At 35.1% G+C, this 20,557-nt stretch overlaps 1 protein-coding gene across 1 annotated transcript in view; it reads left to right on the top strand.

The window, feature by feature from the left end:
• The window catches only part of NAALADL2 (N-acetylated alpha-linked acidic dipeptidase like 2), a gene marked incomplete at both ends in the record, with an annotated part of 316,258 nt that overhangs the window by 176,837 nt on the left and 118,864 nt on the right, over window positions 1–20,557 (top strand). The window contains one exon of the mRNA XM_084291754.1: window positions 366–516. Coding sequence (XP_084147880.1) covers window positions 366–516 — 151 coding nt within the window. The remainder of the gene's footprint in view (window positions 1–365; window positions 517–20,557) is intronic.

Here is a 20,557-nt window from a genome sequence, read left to right as displayed (position 1 = left end):
AATCTCAAATGCAATTGTTACTGCTGTGTTTCCTCAACATGCTGCACGTCATTTATAAGTAGGAGTTATTTGTGTTATTAGGCTTTGAAATTATCTTTCGGCATTACCTGGGAAAGATGACCACGATTCAGTCTTGTTGGATTTTGATTTTGTTTTTTGTTGTGTTTTTTTTTTTTTTTCAAAGGGTAGCTGATTTATTTATATCATAAGCAGTTTGGAAATAGACCTGTCTTGAATCTATTTGTCTAGAGTATCTACAGTGAGAGCCTGATGCGTGATAAAGCCACTATCTCAACAGTAATTAAAACAATAATGTGTTCTGACATTTTTTCCTAAAAGCCACCCATGTTGTTTTCTTCCCTCAGCTTTCTTTGTTAGAAGACGCAGGATTTGGTGGCGTTCTTCTTTACGTTGATCCTTGTGATTTACCAAAGACTACAGATCTTGCTGATAAAGCTTTTATGGTTTCCTTGAACAGTGGAGGAGATCCATCAACACCTGGCTATGCCAGTATTGGTAAGTACTGTATAAGGCACATTCAATCAATGGACATTTTAATTCTGCACAGATCATAAGCATGGGAGTTAAAACACTAGATCAAATCCTGCTGGAACTGGAAACCCAGAGTAAGGGAGCAGCACAGCTCAAATGGTAGAATCCAATCTCAGAAGTCCTTTACTCCAAAGTCTGGGTGCAAAGTCTGTTCTCTAAGTAATTTATTTTGTCTCTAGATGTGTTTCTACACAGTGTGCCATTATTCCTGCCTGCTTATTCTTACCCCCATGAAAAAAGTTATGAATTACTGATGGTAATAGTGGTGGTTTCTGAGCAGGTTCCATTGGACCTGTTAGGAAAGAACACTGGAAGAAGTATTCTTTCCTTCATTTTGTCTTGCTCTTTCGTGTTATTGGTAATGGAAACTTCTGGTCAATACATGTAAGAGCAATGTAATACAAAATGTATATTTGAAAAGATTTAAGGGCATTGTTTATAATATATTTGTGCCATTACCACCTGGAGAAGTTATATTCTTGTCTCACTTCTGCCTGGAGAGACTCAGTTATCAATTATGTTAATTATTTTCCTCTAAATAAATGTACATTTGAATTATGGAAAATAAACTGTTTTTTTAAGAATTAATATAGTCTTTTATTTTAAACTGTTTAATGGTGGATTTTTTTGTTTGTTTTTGATTTGTTTTTGTTTCTTAAAGCAATACTAACAATAAAGAGGCCACCTATTTGACTTGTACGCTCTGCTTTAATCTCCATTCTAGCAGTTTAGTGGATGTGTGTTCTGCCTGTCTGCTGCCTTTTCAGCTTTACAGCCTTTTTTACTATCTAACTATTTGGAAATGTATTAAGTGGCAGTCTGAGTTTGTGACAAGGCTTCATCAAGAATATTTGGTCCAGTTACTAGCTCAGACATCTGAAGTCTGACTTGAATTGGCACTAAATCAACTGAGGCAATGCTGAGATACTTCATGACTAGAATGGCAGAAAATAGAAATATTTGCCTGGTTGTCAAAGAAGGGTGTTAGCTATTCACAGCATGAATGCCTTGACAGCTCAGTGGGAAAGAAATTGCACATTTTCTCAGTGTCTCAGTGTACCTGACCCAGTGTTCTTAAAAGTGCCCTGGGAGCTACAGAGGTAAATATAACACTCTTCAAGCTTTATTCTTGCTCATTTCATGGAGCTATTTGAAAAACAGTTTGTTGTTTATCTGTCTGGCTGACTCCTTAATGTTTTATTTACCCTACATGAAAAGTAAAAGCTAATTAAAACATATACACCAACATGAAGATGCCACTTCGGTGTCTAAACATTATGCATTGGTTTGTTGTCAGTAAATGATCTCATTGACTGCATGAATTCCAGTCTCTAGTTTGAGAAAAAGAGGCTTGATTATATGGAAAATGGTGAGATCTTTATAAATGCATTAACAGTTTTCACTTGAATTGTTAGCATGTCTTATCTGTGATTTTAAATCTCTGATCACCATTCATAAGCAGGAGTAGGCTGTCATGTTCCTAAATCATTTATGTTTTGGTCATTGAATGCAATGATGTGCTGGAAAGGACTCTAAGGAACACTTGGGGAAACTTTTTTTACTGCTGTCACTGGAAGGTAGATCAGATGGAAGTAATTTCTGTGGTTTTGATGGTGGTTTTCTTCTCTGGGGATACTGAATAAATTTGGTTAGAGGTAACTTATGCCTGGGACTAATACAAGGAAGCGTGGAGCACAGACTTTTGCCTGAGGGATGTGATTGCATATAAGGTAGTTAAACAGACAACATGTAATGTAAAAGTGCCAGATACCCAGGGTTACCCGTATCACTTTGATTCACAGACTGTAACATGCACTGCAAGAGATTTTATTGGAAGCTCCTGCTTAAGTTATTGGCACGTCTTTGGTACCATCTGCACTTCACACATTGCCAAAATAACTGTTACTATTACAATCTTGGGGACTGCTCTAACACCATTCTCCCTTTTACTAGAAGTGCCTAGTGATATAGCAATCCCAAGGTAGTGGTTGAGATAATCTTTGTGATAATCATTGGTTTTCTAAATAATGTTAGTAAATAAACAGTTTGTATTAGGTGAATAAAATGCATGAGACGTGTATTTCCATGGTGCTGCCTTCTGATTCTCAAATTCTTTTAGTCTGAAACCAAATTTCTCTGTGGCTTCAGAATATTGGAGTACTTAAGACATATTCCTAAAAAACAAAACAAAACAAAAAAAACTTTGGGAAATGATAAAGCTTTGAGATATCTTCTCAAAGTTGAAAAGATGGGGTTTATGTTATAAAATGGGGTTTATGTTATAATTCAGAGAGGACTTTAGAGCTGTCATGATTTAGCTGAAATCTGTTTCGTGAAGATAAAATGCTGTGCTTCTCAATACGAATTATTTTAGAAGATACAGAAATAGCTTGAGGGTGGGTTTGTAATCCTACTATCTTATGAGTGGAATGATTTTTGATCTCTGTTTAATAAATAGAAAACAGTACTGATGTGAAAAGAAAGTCAAATGCACTTACTAGATTTTGTCACCTTATTTGATAATTTGATTTTTCTGCTCTTAAGACTCTCCTCATCCTATGTCATATCAAACCTAAAATAATCCCATGAACATAGGTTAGCATAATTTTCTCTTCCTGATTCTGATTTCTCAAGACTTGGATCTGCCCTTGCTAGAGATCTTTCTTCTGTTTTGCTGCTTTTGAAATGAAACTGATCCAGTGGTTGAGACTCAAGGAATTAAGGATATGCGATTAAGAAGCTTGAGAGGGTGATAAGAGACTCACGTGGCAAAAAGTATCCTGAAAACAAAGTTTAGAATGGTGTTAAGCTTGCGTGACTTTTCCCACTTACTGTTTTGTTGTTTTTTTCCCCATTTTGACTTCCTGAATGTTGCACTTGCTTTCACCTACCTTTGTATAGCAGAGATGCATTATGTTTCTTCCTTTCTGTATTTTAGAGCTGTTTTAAATCAAACAAGTTTCCACACAGAAAATAGCTTGATAAACAAAACTATGCATAGAATGTATATAAACAGAAAGGTGTCATTGCAATAAGCTTTGTCCCTGAGGTAAGGTAACTCATAATAGGATCTGTATCCGTGCCATTGTGGAATAGAAATTATATCAGGTAAAATTCAGACAGCATCATAGTAAATGCTGTGACCTTAAAAATGTTGAAATCTAACATCTCTGAAATATAATCTTCTGCTATCATCTGGTGTTTCAAGTGTGATGTTGTTTTAGAGAATTGCTAAGCAGAGGTTATAACAGAAAGGCAAAGTGGTATTTTTAAAAATTGTCTTTTGGTAGTATTCTATGCTTCAGGTCACCATGAGCAGCTAGTTTTGTGAGCAATAATAGATTGGGTTAAAATATATATATATATATATATATATTGCTAAAGCTGTGAATAGTGAACCTCACATTCAGGCAGGGAAACTGACACCAGCATTACTCAAACATTGCCGAAAGGGTTTGACTTCAGAGGAGGGGACAAGGAGTCAGTGGATTTTTGGTCCTGTACTTCTGAATGCTGTTGGGCCTCGACGGATCTTGTGCTTAAAGAGAGTCTGAATAGTTCTCACACTAACCTTTATTTTTAACTTTACTTCAGTAATGTAGAAACAGAAATGGCCTTGGAAGTCTTTTCTTCTTTTCTCCAAAATTTGTGTTTACTTTCTGCTAGCGACATCAGATGAATGACGTGTGAAGCTAAGGGTACAAAATGGCAGTCTGTATTCAGAGGATTAAGGACTCTGGGTTTGTTCTAGACTAGACTGAAGCTGGGGAGAAGCAGTTGGGGAGAAAGAAAAATTTGCAGCCCCCTGTTTAAATTAAGGGATGTATGTTTATGTGTGTTGATGCATATTCTTGATCATTTTGTGACATATTTTTGCTGGTTGTCATCATCCCCCTACGCTTTATGATTACCAACTCCACTGCTCTATCAGATACACTGTGTTATTTTCTGCATGAAAAAAAAAATCCGTGGTGGTGCAATATTGAGGTAAATAGTTAGGAAATGCTGAGTCTTGAATAGTGAGCATAGTAAGCAACAATTTCAGCAGATTTTCCATATCTCCAAGACTAAGTATTCAAAAGGTATTCAAATCCACAACCTGCCTCTTGAGATTTGGAAGGATAAAATAAAACAACTAAATTTGTGTTTAAGTACCAAATTATGTGGTCTGAATTTTGGTGGGTGTTGTTGTTTTCTCCCTAGCTTTCAAATTAGGCTTCATGTACTTAAAAACTCAGAAAATTAGTTGGTCATCAAGATGTTTTAGGCTCCTAGGTTTGAATGTGTGGACTTGCGTATTGTAAAAACCTGATATAATTTTATCTTTTATTGAAGCAGCCTGCAATTTTAGATTGGAAGAGGAAAAATATTTTGAAAATGCAGTGATCTTATCAATTCAAGTATTAGTAGGAATGGGGAGAAATGACTGCCAATGGCTGCAGTAGCTTGCTGGTAATATTTGCATCTTCAGACTCTTGCAAATGCTGAGCCATATGGTAATAACTTGTCTCAATTTCAAACAGAATTATTTTTTTTCAGTGAATTTAAGTAGTGGAATGTGCAAGTGGAAAACACCAAATTGCTTAAAAACAAACAAACAAACAACTCAACAGTTTCTTTAATGCAGAATTAGTTACAAGGAAAACATACAGCCTAAAGACTGACGCCTCTTCTATCAGAATACATACATCCAGTTTTCCATCCAGACTATCATCAGGATTGTGGGGCTGTTTTTACACTTAAATTGGAGAAGGCTCCACAGTATTTTTGACATTTCAGACAGTTTCAAGCTACCAAACAGCCTTAAGTCCCTACAGAATGTTTTCTAGCAAAGCCACTTTGTCGCTCATCCAACAAAAATAGCATTTTAAATGGTGTCCAGATTAAATTTTTGAAGCTCCACAACTCAAAAAGGAGATTAGCATATTTAAATCTCTTGTGCAATCATGATTAAAAATAATCCTTTCATATCTTGACTGACAGCTAGCACATCATATTTCAGCTCAACATAATTTTGTGCAAGCAAGCTATTACTTTTATTATAAGCTTGCGAAACAGCCGACAGCGCTGTGTAGCAGTAAGTCTACCCTGGTGGATTGGAGTCTACTACGAGAAAACCACGTGTGTCTGCAGAATCTAGTTGAGATCAGTTGTCTTTCCATGGGTAGGGAATCTGGGATGAGGGCTGGTTTTGTAGCATCTAAGGGGGAATAGTGTGTGTGTGTATTTGCTCATGTAGCAGTATATAATGTTATATTTTAAGAACCAGCTTAGCTCTGAACTGACTGTCAGCTAGAGGCCAATTTTATGGACCACTTGTTCTGTAGCCACTCATTTGCTACTTAACTCCCCTCTCTGCGCATTACTGTGCTTTCCCCTAATGCTGTTTCACAGCCTTTTCCAGTGGCTTCATTGCATTTTGGGTAGGGACAGTTTGCTTTCAGAACCTGCGTGAAGTTAGGTTGCTACACATTCTTTCATCCAGCAGTGGGTAGCAGATGGGCAGGAAATGTTATCAATATACACACAAGAAATCTGAATTTATATATAAAAAAATAAATAGAAAGCAAAAAATACACCTTTTTTGTTTGTTTGTTTGTTTGCCAACTAGCCTAACCTATTGCTAACCTGTGCACTGCAATCAAAACAGTTGCTTAGACTGATCTCAAGTTCAGATTGATACTTCCCCATGGCAAGGAAGCAGCAGTGGTGTTGCTGGTGTTTTAGGGTCCAGAAAGGGCCTTCTTTTTGCAGGCTCCAGAACTTCAGTTCTGCAGCAGGGGAACTGGAGAGAGAAAAGTTACAGAAATATAACACAGGCTTCAGCTCATTCTTACTTTCTCCAAGATGTCTATGTATGAAACTTAAGCCTGGCAATAGTAAATCTACCTCAGTGTCCTAGGCCTATTTTTCCCTTTTACTAACAGTTGAGTCTTGTTATTGCTATTGTCACGTTTCAGATGATGGTATTGTATATTCTGAAAAATGATACTTGTCAATATTTAAAGACGTCTCTCTCAATATGACTGTTCAGGAAGGTTAGATTTAAAACTGGCTTGTAATTTGTCCATGAAGAATTAAATTCACTTAAAAGAAACTTTGGGAGGCAGAATGTATTTCTGAATTCAAGCTGAATTTATTATTTAGTTTTGTATTCAGAAAGGGGGATTTTAAAAGCCATTCTTTCAAAATGGAAAAGTTTAAAAAAACAAAACCAAAAAACTTTTACCTTCTAGTAAGTTTAAAAGTTGATGAAGTATAGGGAAGAGAGAAAAGGTTTCAGTGATAGCATTTTTATTTTGTGTGAAATGCAAGTGTTGCAGAATGAACCAAAATGTATGTGTGATTTTCTTCAATGCTAAAAATGCTGACATTTCAGTTTTGGTTGAATGTAGATCAGTGCTTTTTTCTATGTCTTTAATTATTTATTTTACTCATTAACCTGAAAAATAATTTCTGCATTGTTTTCTGTTAGGTCCAATATTATTATTATTTTTTTAATTTATCCAAATCAATTTATTTTTGTTTTAACAAGAACATTTTGAATATAATGGGTCCAATTCATTGTTACTTATGCCTTTTTTCCTAATGTATATGCACAAAGCAAATAAAAACATGGAATTTGGGGATGACTGTGTTTTACTCAAGTATTTTGAAGATAATATCTCAGAGTATATGGCAGGCATTTGTGGTAGGTGCTACTATTTATTAATGCTGCTGTAATTGCCAGAAATACAACTGTTTCAAAATAAAATGCCGTTTGTCATCAGATTCAAGAAATAATTTTGAGCATGTAGAAGCTAAAGAGAAAAATGTCAGAACTAGAGCAGCCATAAAGCAGTTTAATAGCCCTCTTAGGAAGATACCACAGATAGTAGATATATATGTACAGATAAAGGAATTACATTTACTAATAAAGGTTAGTTAATAGTAGCTATATATGTACAGATAAGGGAACAACATTTGCTAATAAAGTTTAGTTAACTTTATTAACATATACTAATGTTTGTATGTAACATAATGGTATTTTATCTGCCTAGCACTCCTGTGCACAAGTTGAGATATTACAAAGTAGCTCTTACATATTGCAATGTTAACACCTGCAAGTGCACCTGCACAGTATCAAGAGCACTGTAAAGTCAGCTGGCTGATTGTTTAAGCAATTGAAGATGCAATTAGTTTTATAATTGAAATTTTGCTAGTGGAGTTTGAATACTGCAAGCCAGAATAAACCAAACCATCTTTAATTCAACATGATCTCAGTTCCAGCCCACTGCTAACCATATTCAGCATCTGCATTAAAAAGATAATAGTACCTCTTCCTACTTTGAGACAGGTAGAAACTCCCCCTGAAGAAAAACTAATCATTGTGAAATGGAGATGTGGAAAATTCTTCTTCATTTCGTGAACGTGCACTATTCATATTGTACAGTATTGTTCTGCAGAGTGGTAAGAGACAAAAGTAACTCATCACAACTTGGTTTGGGCCAATTTTCAGAAACATTCGGCTTGCACGTTTTCACAGGTTTTTCAGACTTGTGCTGAGAGGGGGAAAAATGGTCTACCCAGGGGGACTGAGAAATGGTCCCTTTGCCAAGCTGCTTTCCAGCCAGTCAGTCCCCAGCATGTACTGCTGCATGGGCTTATTCCTCTTCCATGCAGGACTTTGCATTTCTCTTTGTTGAATTTCTTGAGTTTCTGGCCACTTGTTTCTCCGTGTTATTGAGGCCCCTCTGAATGGTAGCACAGCCATCTGGTCCATCAGCTACTCCTCCAAGTTTTGTGTTTTTTCAAACTTGCTGGCCTTATTGTAGACGGCTATCAGGTTGGTCAGACATAATCTCCTCTTTGCAACTCCATTCATACCACTCCCAATCACCTTCTTGTCCTTCATGTGTTTGGAAATGGTTTCTATGATTATTTGCTCCATCACCTTCCCAGGGATTAACGTGAGGCTAATACTTGCTTTGTTCAGCTCCTCGTGGACTTCTTCCCATTGCCTCACAATGATGTGACTCCTTCATCACTTGGTGGTCCCAGCCCATCAGGGCTTACCCTGATGGGTGAATTTACATCTACTGTACCTAGTGCTCTCTTAGGTGGTTTTTGCCCTCAGCTATGTTTCTAAATATCACAAGCTAAATATCTTCCTCGTCTCTGCAGCTGGATATAGAAGAATAGTGATAGATGATGGTAGAATGATACTTTCTATGGCAGCTTTACAAATTGCATCTGGAGCAGTCAAATGGGGCATTGCATCTGGTGATGTCCCATGGATAATAGGAGCTTCCCCTCTACTTCATATACTGTTGCTATTAGAATGTTGCAAGACTTTTATGTAAGAGACTGCATCTGTTTTGATGCAAAACCGTTCTCTCCCCTACTAAAACAATTTAAAATTCTCTGATGATTGTTCTGCGAAAGCATGGAGCTTCATTTTGGGCAAGGAGCAGCACTGAAAGAAACGTTTGGGGATAGAGATGGCCAGATACCAGCTGTGCTGTACAAGAAAAATTCATAAATGTGGGAGGAAGTCTGTGACAAATGTGTTACACAAGGAGCTCATCGGGGACATGTCAGTGAAAGAGACGGTCACAGCTTACAGAACTTCTTTCTTCAGAGCTTTTGGAGTAGTCCTGTGTGCTGGGGTGCCAGAGAGTATTTGCTGTCTGATGGGTAGTGCCAGAATGAGGAATAGTCAGTTTGTTGCCAGATGCTTTTGTTATCTGACATGTTTTTCATGTGCAAAACGAAGCTACAAGAATGATTTGAATAAACCTTTGAAACTTTCATAACTGTTTCAATTCCAATTAGGACAAGTATGTGCACAAAATGTGTGCAACTTTCTATACTTGCTACATATTAATTTTACATAGCTAACAGGTGGGTCTATTGAGTTCATGAAAAAAGAGTGAAGCCTCTTGGGTTATTTGAAACCTCGTTGAACTCGTAGATGTTTTAGAATATTAATATAAATGATTTGCATATTTATTCATAATGGTGTGCTATAGGGACCACCCTTTACAAAATATGTAATGAACAAATGCCTGTGCTATCTACTTGGGAGGTAATTTTTTCTTACAGCAGATGTCAGCTAAAGCTGACACGTGGTGACAATCTATTCCTATTTGGTATAATGCTCATAACAAGGAGACTAATTTTAGAACAGCTGGCCTGCTCATGTTTTAAAGTGCTTAGGTTCTTTTCCTGATTTCCAGAATCAGCAGTCTTTCAACTTGTCCACTTTGCGATTTCTGCCAACCCTAGTTTAATGCAGGACTGCGAGGGACTTTCATCAATATTTCACATACTCTGACAGAACTGAACCACGTGTTGTTAAGCCTTTAGCATTTAAAACTTGGACAGTAGTAATTTTTGCATTGTGTAAAATCTGTTGCATTTTTCATAGCAGTAAATACAGAATAAGGGTGAGGTAAAGCTTAAGATCTTGTTCCCTTGTCAGTTACCTCTGCTTCTTCTCAGGATTGCTGTATTAAATGTGGTTTTGAGTTGTGCTGGCAAGAGACAAAATATTCCTCTGGGCAGTGATATGTGCTACTAATCCACTGAAAAAACAGCTACATCACCTGGCATCTTCTGTAACGTTTTAAAATTTCCCCAGAATGAGAAATGCAGGCTGTGAGAAGATAGTATGAGTGGAGTATTTCTTGAGTTAAAATTAAGTGATTCAGGTCTAAGGAGAGTTGTATAAAGGTTATATAGATAATTTCTTAAGACTATTTTTAGCTTTTCTTTGCAAACCTAGAAATGCAGCTTGACTGCGATATAATTAAAAAGTGTAATAATCCCCAAACAGAATGCATAAGAGGAAAACCCTTATAGATTTTAAGTAGGTTTCATAACTATTGGGAATTACAAAAACTTTCTAATTTATTTATTTTTAATAGTACGAAACATCAAAGCATGGAAAAGAAGCATGTTTAAAACACTTAAGCAGGAGGAACAGTCTTAAACTGGTCAACATTTTCTAGAAGTTACAGCTTCATTTTTATTTTTTGAGTTTATGGCTATTTCATCTTGTGAGATGAAATGCATTTGTGTTTTGAGAGTTTGGATTTATCCTTTGATTTATACAATGGACCAATAATTCTGAACTCTGAAACCCTGATTTAGAAATCAGTGCTTTAAGATAGGATTTAGTTACATCCTTCATTGGCTTTGTAAAATGAAAAGTTGAATTGCAAATCCTATAATAGAGACACAAATCCTAAAGCAGATGTAGAAATACTGCAAGAGATTTACAAATCGTAACATAAATCTTAATAAAGTAATTTTTAGCCATACAAATCTATACTTATTTCTAAGTCAAAAGCTCTCTGATTCCTGCAGAGCCCATTCTGGAATTTTAATGTCTGTTGTGTTTTGGTCATGTTTTTTATGACTTCTACAAAACTTTTTAAAACGTTTCTTTGTCTTGGTTTCTTCTTCAACTTTGTAGAATAAAAGCAATTGGAAAACATTTTTCCAATATAGATGGGAATAGATGGGAAAGTGAAACAATTTCATCTATCCAATAACCAAGTCTTGCCATCTTAGTCATTAATGTTTCTGAAAGCTTCATCGCTGCATTTGCGTTTGTTTACTGGATGATACCGGAAACATACTTTATTATTTTTTGTTTATGCAGATATAATTTCATTATTCTTTGAGGTTTTGCATGTTGTGTTTCAGTTTGTCATTAATCAACAATGTCTAAAAGGAAGCATTGTGATACTAAGCAGTTATAGAGATGAATAAATAATGATTATGGAAGACTGATTTTTAGAAAGTCAGCAGAACTGCTGATTATTGTAATATTCTGATTGCTTGAAGGACTCTTCAGGGTACAGGTTTGCATGTCAAGCAAGAATCAAAATAAGCATAATATTTAGAATGTCAAGTATATTAAAAAATATCAATGAAGAATCAAACTTTTATGATTTATCATTTCCTTAAAAAAAAAAAAAAAAAAAAAAAAAAACACTTTAAGTGGTTGACTGATACTCTCAGTAGCAAATAGATGATAAGCCACCGATCCCGGCTTATATATCTCGGAAATGTTGGAAGTAAATAAATATATATAAATGCAATTTTGAACAATTATCGACATGTTAATAGCGTTCTTCTGTCAAAATAGAAAAGTGCCTTGTTATTGGCTGTCACATGTTTAAAGAGCAAATATTGAAATTTCAGAATTTGTGAATAGAAGAAAGAGATTTTTGCTATTTTTCTTTTACGAGTTCATCTGAGAGATGTGCAGAGAGAGGGATTTTTTCTACCCACCCAACAGGTCAGTCAGACACTGATTTAAGGAGTCATTGGTTTCTGTCCATTGAAATATGCTACTTCTCTTTTGCACTCATGGATTTGCTGCGTGGATTTAGAGAGATTATGAAACTGGAAAAAGAAGACAATTGATACACTAGTTGATATATTGATTTGTCCCTTTTGTGTTTTTGTGCAAAAATAATTTTAGAACATAATAGCAAACCACCCTGCCCCATATCTTAAAAGCTTTAAAATATTTGATGTTTACAAGAAAAAAAAAAAAAAGTTAAAAGGAAAGAGGCTATTAAAGTGGGTATTAGTTAGACCTTAGCATCTGCCATCTCCAAAGTTACAGCATGACGTAATTATTAGGGTAACAGGAATGGTATGGGAAAGGACATAAAATTGTCAATTTCTCAAAACCATTTCTTTCCTGTGACTTTTTTTTTTTTTTTTTTTTTTTGTGAGAAGACTGGGGTTAAGGTATTACTAGGAGATAGCAGCTCTCAATGAAAGTGATAATCTTTAATCCATTTGCTACCTGTCCATTATTTGACCTGATTTTGTGATGATCTGTGATGCCTTGGTTTTCTTAATGGACCCCTTTGTAGTATGTTTTTTTTCCACTGTGTTCTTGTGTTGATTGTTGTGTCCTGAATTTGATAGTGAAGCTAAAGCACTCTCCAAATAAACTTTTAATTAATTTAGTATACCAGTAAAACAGAGGGAAGGACAGTTCAGAAGGGTGAAAACCTGCTCCAATTTCCACCCTGCAGGATAGAAACGTTTTGTTAAATCCTTCAAGGGAACACTCCTTGTTAAAAATAATCCCATCCACAGAAAGCTTTATGAGGTCCTCTGGGATGAAAGTATTTCATTCCTGCTGCAGCCTGAATTGTTTGAAGAGTAAAATTATGGTGGGTGGTCTAGGGCTAAGCAAACCCCAATATATTTTCTCAGAGTTCCCGGTGGTGTTCAGAACAAATTCTTCCTCAGTCCTCTCACTGAGCAAACTGTAGCCTTGAGGATTGCTCAGGTGGATGACAGAAATGCCCAATCTCCTATTTAGGTTGCGTCAGTAGATTTACAAGGTGACATCTTTTGCATTCACTGGCCATTAGGCTGAGCAAACATGTTAACTAGCAGATTTTTTTAAAACGTACAATTGATGGATTGTTTTTGAAATGTTCTGTCCATTGACAAGATGAACAGAGCATGTTCCTGAGGTTAAATCAGTTAGATGGACAAAAAGGACATATTGAAGCCAGGTATAATCTGTACCAGTCAAAAATGGAATCAATAGTGATATTTGACAACTGGCTGACAAGAGAGCAGAAAAAGTCTTAGAGGCACAATCAAAATGTTGTCAGCAGAATTCTGTGGTGGTTGAACTGAGCTTCAGAGGCTCTTCAGGCTTTATATAAACTCTTCAAAACTCACCTTTCCAAGAGGAAGACAAACTGCTGTAATGTTAGTTTTCTTCTGGCCTAGCTCTCTCCCTCATGGTCAGAACAATTCCTACAAAAATGTTTTTATTCCTTTTGTAGTCTATATTGTATGTTTTCCTCTGTCAAACAATTGATACATAATGTCATAAAAAAAAGTCCCTAAGTCATCTACTATCTTACCCATAGTTAATCATCCAAGATAAAAGTAAATAGTAAAAGCTATGTTTTACTAGTATGGCACGTAGTTTTATCTCAAGTATATAACAGTCCTGAGATGACTAATCCATAAATTTGTTACTGAAGACAGTTCTTATAATCAGTTCAACTGTACTTCAGTACATCTTTTGAAATTAATTCCTTAAAACTCTTTGTATGTGAAATGTAAACGCTTTTACAGTTTAAATTTAAAAGTTGTAGTTTTCAGCAGGTTTTTTAGTTGTGTTTGAGATTTTTTTCAAAAAAACTGTATTCCTTTCACTTCTGTATTTCAAACAGGAATGTGCATAAAAAAGGAGGGTTCTGCAAGAATTTCTTAAAGTAAGTCTGAAATATTTGCAAATTCTCACTGAAATTCCTAATTCAAAATATTACTGATAAAATAGTTCATATTTGATCTTGTAGGCTTTTGACCCATTCAAAATACCTTTGATAGTCTAAAACGGTTACATTTTTGCTTCCAGGGAAAAAATTGTATTATAACAAGGGAGATCTTTTCTGATTAAGTATCTGAAATCACGTACCTTTGGCCATTGAATGAAATCTTTCTATGCTTTCTGCTCTGCTTTTGTGTTTAAAGTTTGTGGGAGTTTTCAGTTGACTTTAGGGTCAGAGTTCAGTCAGTGTTTTTCCACTTCTAAACTACTGCTAGGTCAAGTGAATAGAGATGAAACCTGTCACATTTGTGTAGCTGGTGTAACAGCATTTCAGAAAACGATTTGAAGCTGGGTGTTTGAGAATTAATTCAATTTGCCAATGCATGTCCACACATCTTTTTCTGCTGTCATTACTTCTGCTTATATTTTTTTCTTTACTATTATACAGAACCTGTCCTCTCTTTGGATCAGGTACTGTTTCCTATCTTCATACTACCTGGTAAGACTTAGTTTAATTGCACTGAAAGACAGAGGGAACTCATTCTTAAGTTGTTGTCAATAAACACTGTTTGCAGTGTTGCAATACATCTGTTTTTAACCTAATATTTAACCAACGTTTTGTATATAGTTGACTTATTTTGTCCATACATATATTTTCACTGCTAGTGGTATAAAATATTTCAGACTCTATGCATCCGTCAGTACTTCATGGAGCCTACAGTGTTACAAGAAGTATGGATAGTAATCTCTAAGACCCAGCTAAACTTCTTTGGTCTTGTTAACAGCAGAACTGCTGTCTACATTAGTCTCTGTCAGAGTAGATACTATGTTAGTTGAACTGTGCTCTTCCTTATACAGCTTGCTTTTGTGTATTTAAAGCTTTTTCCAGGAAGCATTTTTGAAGACATTGGCAAAGGCAGGCTCATTTTAGCCTGTCATTACAAACCGACATTTTGCTATTTATTGTTCATTACTTGTTATTTATTGTAGGCTAAGTCCTTCAGTTACTTGAAAGGGAATCATGTACTGCTGTCAACAGGAGTATTCTCTGTAGAACAAATTTTTTATTGCTGCACCTGCTACTTTAATCTAAATTTACTTAATGAATAGTAGTGCTGCTTTGAAGAGAAAGCTAATGCCATTGTAGAGCTAGTGCCATTACCAGTACATATATTTTGCATACAAATATACTTTTATATAATTTAATGATTTCCTAATGCAAGAGCAATACATTTTTTGTTAATCTCCATGTAACTTGTGTTTTTTACTTCTGATTTCTTTATTGCATGCAGAAAATTGTCAGTTGTTCTTTAGTAAATTGCTTTTATTCCGAAATGATGAATTAAAGTAGTGAAGCAAAGGGAATCACCTCTGCCTTATGAGCTGCATGCAACCTGGAATAACATTTATATGATAACTGGTAGTGGTGCTATGCTGGTGCAAGGTAATCTTGAATCCCTTGCTTTAGGAAGGAGCAGCTCTAGAAATTGGCATTGCTGGGTCATATTGGAATACATGTATATGTGAACACCTGATCTTGCTTTGTTTCCATTTAGCCATTGTCCCTGTTTGTTATCTGTAAACCATTCACTGAAGTAACTGTTTATGAAAAAACTGTTTATGAAAAGTGAAATACAGCTCTTGGTCACAAAAATAGCTGTATAAGTATTAGTATGCAATAATTTGTTATCTGAGAAACATTATGGCTGTTAGGAACAAAAATGGTTTCGATATCAGCAGTATCTTGGTGTTTTCTATTAATTAATAATTAAGTACATTAATTTAAAAGTTCATAATGGATGCTTCAGCATGTCTTCTGAGTGTTTGAACTTTATTATTCTGTATTCTCTGAAGATCTTTAAGAAATATTGAATATGCAGTGGTGTACCTAACTAAATCCTATTTTATCCAAGTCCTGTATGTTTCAGTAGGATCATGTTGGAAACAACAGAAAGAACACACACACAAAAAAAGTCACACTTTATATTTATAATGAGTGCAAATAATGTAGGAGACAATACTTAAGTATAGCAGTTTAACACCTGATTGCTTGAAATCTTTCCTTTAAAAAAAAAATATATATTTGATGTAGATAATCCCACTCTGCCACTATGCACAATATTGCAAAATAATTAACAAATCTAGTTATATTCAGTTAACCTGCTATTTGAAAACAACCTGTGATGATGTTGAGCTTTAGAAGTACCAAAAGTACTTATCGTTCTGTTGTAGTTCTGTGGAGATGATAATTTTGAAAGTATAATGAAGTTCATGTCTGAATGTCAACCATAGAGTAATTATGTACACAATAAGCATAACAAGTAGATATTTAACTCAGGGTTTTGAAATACGATTAACAATTTACCATCATTTACAGAAAATCATTTTTAAGTCCTTATTTCACTGAAGGTTAAAATTTCTTTGAAAATGAACACTGCTCAGAACATTATAGTCTGAACACCAGACTTTTTCAGAATCTTGACCTCAGAAGGTTAATAATGAATATTTGTTGTCAGTAATAAGCTGGTGTAAACTGACTGCAGTAAAAATATGATAGTTTGTAATGGTAAATTATCTGGTCCTTTGACTGTGAATATACATTCGGATTATACGGTTGTTGTAATGTGACATTAGACAGTACTACTTGGAAAGGAAGGATTGAAGTGAGGCCCTGGAACAGGTTGCCCAGAGAAGCTGTGGATGCCCCATCCCTGGAGGTGCTGGAGGCCAGGCTGGATGGGGCCTTGGCCAACCTGGGCTAGTGGGTGGCATCCCTGCCTCTAGCAGGGGGGTTGGAGTTAGGTGATCCTTAAGGTCCCTTCCAACCCCAGCTTACCTGGTATAGCTGATTGCATTATCTGGGTGTCCTAAGAATAGTTACATAAACCTTCCAGAAGTTACTTTATAACTGAGTGCAGATGAGCTGCATGTTAATTCTTAGCATTAGATTTTAAAATGCAGAGTTTTGTTGAAGACTGAGCTCCCTTATTGCTGAAAAGGTTGCCAGTCTTTTGGGATCCTTGTCGGTAACTGTCAGATGTTTTATTCTAATCACATGACATTAGTGTCTGATTAAACCTATGATTTTTAGGCTGAATTATCAATAATTATTAAGTTGAAGTAATTAATCATTTTATCAGCCTATGATTTGACAAGAATGTCTCTCAGAATGTTTTATCTTTTTTGACATCAGATACTTGTCCCAGAAGAACTGTCTGTACTTTTTCAGAGCCAACTCTGGCATAATACTGTGCGATATGCTTATTTAAAAAAAAAAAAAAAAAAACAACTACCTGCATGTGTAAAGAATTGCCAGAGCAGTTAGAAGCAGTTAGAAGTCTAATATCATCATAAATAATCAGCACTGTAGTTGTCCTTTATTTCTTCTTGCCTATTCGATACATATGCACTGTTTAACAGAAATATTTCTGTGAAATGTTAGTGCACAACTCCAATTGTCATTGCAAGACTGACTTCCTGCATACTCCAAGCCAAATAATTGTGCTGTCAAGCTGATAATATATTTTCAAAATGCATTTGGTCCTAAGTGTTACTTGTGCAGTCTCTGAATGAATTCTCTTAGTATTTTGTATTTGAAACAAATACCTTCCAGTAGTTACTTGCAGGTGTGTTCCATATACAATGGCTGCATCTGCCAAGCTCAGTCAAACCTCTGGAATAGCTTTCAAAAAATGTCTTTCTAAATTGTATATAGACAGGAAGCACTACAGATGAAAGTATCCTTGGTACAGAACTTCACAGAATGATGTTAAAGCTAATGAGGGGTTTAGATTTAGAAAAGTTGCTCTGAAGAGGCACTCAGAGTTTCAGAAATTCATCTGAATTATTTCAGTCTCCTGATTATTCAATGGACTATTTACTTTTCTTAACCGAAGAACTTTCCAAACCTAGGATGCCAGCTCAAATTCAGGTGTAGCAGACCATTGTTGAAAATGTTGAATTATCTGGCCTTAATAAAATGAGTTTATCCTGAGAGAAAACAAAAGGATTTATGTCAGCTTGTGCAAAAGATGCAATGTGTGTATCTCAGCATATTTGTCTGAGAGATGGGCTAAGGAGGATTCAGTACAGAATTTGTCCTTTCCATGAAGGATTTCTTACACATCAGTCATATCTTTAAGGAGTTGCTCTAAGTTGTCTATACGGCTAAGTAATACTTCTTTAAAAGAAACATTTTTCCAAAACCTGTAGGAAACTGTAAAGATGATTTTAAGAATCTTTTGATCTACATTGAATGACTTCATAAAGTCAGCCCTGGACATGATCTGTATATTCTCAAGAAATTACATGTTTAGTTACAGCTTTGAAAAATGCAATTACATGCAAAATACAGAGTGCACAACAATACGAAGGACTTCAAGTTAGGTGAAAGATAGTTAAAAACAGTAGTAATTGAGCTCCTGTATGTGTGTGTTTGTAGAGCTTTGTATTGTGCTGACTAAGAACAGCACAGGAACAGAAGAAAATTAGTTCCTTTTAAAATGAAGTTGCCAGAGTTGCAGGGAACCCATAGCAGCAAGCATACTCCAACTAGCAAGAGAAAAAAATACCAGTTTTCATTGGATTTTAAATTGATTTGTCTCTGGCTGCTTTTATTTCTTTGGACTTAAGCTAGTGGTTAACAGACAGACTTTGAAATATCAGCTCACTTACAGCCTGATAAAATTATTGAACAGATTTTAAAGGGAATAGAATTAACCCAATGAATCTAAGGCCTTATTTTTATTAATCTAAGTGTCTTATCCTGTTCAATAAGTTCTGATGAGAAAATTATTATTTAAACAATCAGGTTTGCATACATAACTCTAAATCTAATGTTGTGATTAAGTTATATAGGTTCATAGATACTTGAAGTATCATCAATACAGGCCCTATTCTGTCTGATTATAAATACAAGATAATTCTGTAAGGAAATTAAATATTAGCCTGTAGCAAATTCATATTAATATGTTAAAGAATTTGGGTGATTGATTGTTTCAGGTTTCATTTTTCTGGGTTTCCTCTCAGCCCTTTAACAGTTCTCAAGAGGCAGAGACACTTTTTCAACTACCACCCATAAGTAAGATTGGATTTATGACAACAGAATCAAATAAAGGGGCAATTTTTTTAATGAACTTTATTTCTTTCATTTCTGTTTCCCCTAAAATCAACTAGAACACAGTCTTTTATATACACATCTATTTAATTAAAATGCATTTGCCACCTCCTCAGCAGCTAGATTTGTGACACTTTACTCAACACTGATGGGTGAGTAAATCTCTGCAACTATCAAGAAAGTAATGGAACATTTTTCAAATGCCTTCTCTGGACTATGTCTTCAGTTGATTTTTAGAGGCAAACAAATCTTAGAATTGCTTCACCAGATTTAGCCAAAACTGAATAAAAATTAATTTTAGTTAAAATATAGTTGTAAAAATGTAATTGTGCTTTTTCACCTAGTAAATTTTGCTTGTTTCACAGTATTTAATATCTTTTCCATGTAATTATTATATTGGTGTTTGTGCAAAAGTCATATATGGAGTAAAGGCTCGGTAAAAAAGTCAGAGCTATCTACAGACTAAAGGAGTATTTTTGCCCTCTGTTCTGTTATTACTTAAATATTAGACTTGTTTACTGCAGTTGAACCACAGGCAGTAAGATGAAATTATGAATTGGTAATCTGAAGTCATGTGAAGAAATACTTGAATTTTGGCCTTATAATGAACAGAGACGGAGAACTAAACTGTTCAGTCAGTTCTGACTCAATGACTTAAGTGCTCTCATACAGCATAATATTTTTGAGAATGAAATGTTGTTAGCAGTGAGTGCATGGAAAAATAATATTTGATCTCTGAGTGGCTATAAATATTTTTTCTGAGCAGAAAACAGATATTTGAGGACAAATTGCAACTTTCTTACAAGCCTATTGACACAAAATAGTTTACTATACAACTGCAAATTCTAGCTTGAGCATGTGTATGAAATACAGTACCTGTAATAATAAAGAACAATGTTATGTATTTTAGGGGTAGTCACGTAATATGTCAAGTGTCACTTTCATGGAATAGTGTCAACAGAATTTTCAATTATAGCATCTGTTTATTTCTACCAGTATTGAGCAACATATGAAATAACATGGCATTAACAATTGTGATACATTCCTTTTGTGCAAATTACTGCTTTGACCCATAGTGTTGTAATAACCGATGTGTTTTTCTATTTGTATTCCTTGGTTTCTTGCATTCTACTGTATTTCTATATGTGTTTGTCCCTTTGCCTATGAATATGAGGGAGTCAAGGGCATCTATTATCTACTGTAAAGTTGTAGTAATAGCTTACTGACTTCATTCAACTGTAACTTCAGGCAAAAATCCGTGAAACTGAATTGTGACAATAAAGTAATAGAATCAGAATAGAGACGACATTAGGATTATATTTTCAGACGTTTTGAAATAAGTGCTGAATTAGATTTACACTAATGGTTGAGTGATGTGGGTAATACTGTTGTGTTTTTTTTTTTTCCCATTGAAGAAATCCTGTGCAAGGCTAAAGGCACAAATACAGCACTCATGAAGAGTCAAGGAAAAGTATTTACCCCATTTTTTATTATTATATTTATATTATCTATTAGCACACATTGGAAGCTAAATTAAAAAGAGCTTTGGAATAATTTGAGGAAGAGAAAATAGAGGTTTC

This window comes from Netta rufina (assembly GCF_964035555.1).
Source record: "Netta rufina genome assembly, chromosome: 9".
NCBI classification, from domain to species: Eukaryota; Metazoa; Chordata; class Aves; order Anseriformes; family Anatidae; genus Netta; species Netta rufina.
Note: the sequence above shows the minus strand (reverse complement) of the source record. Positions and strands in the feature narration are given on the sequence as shown.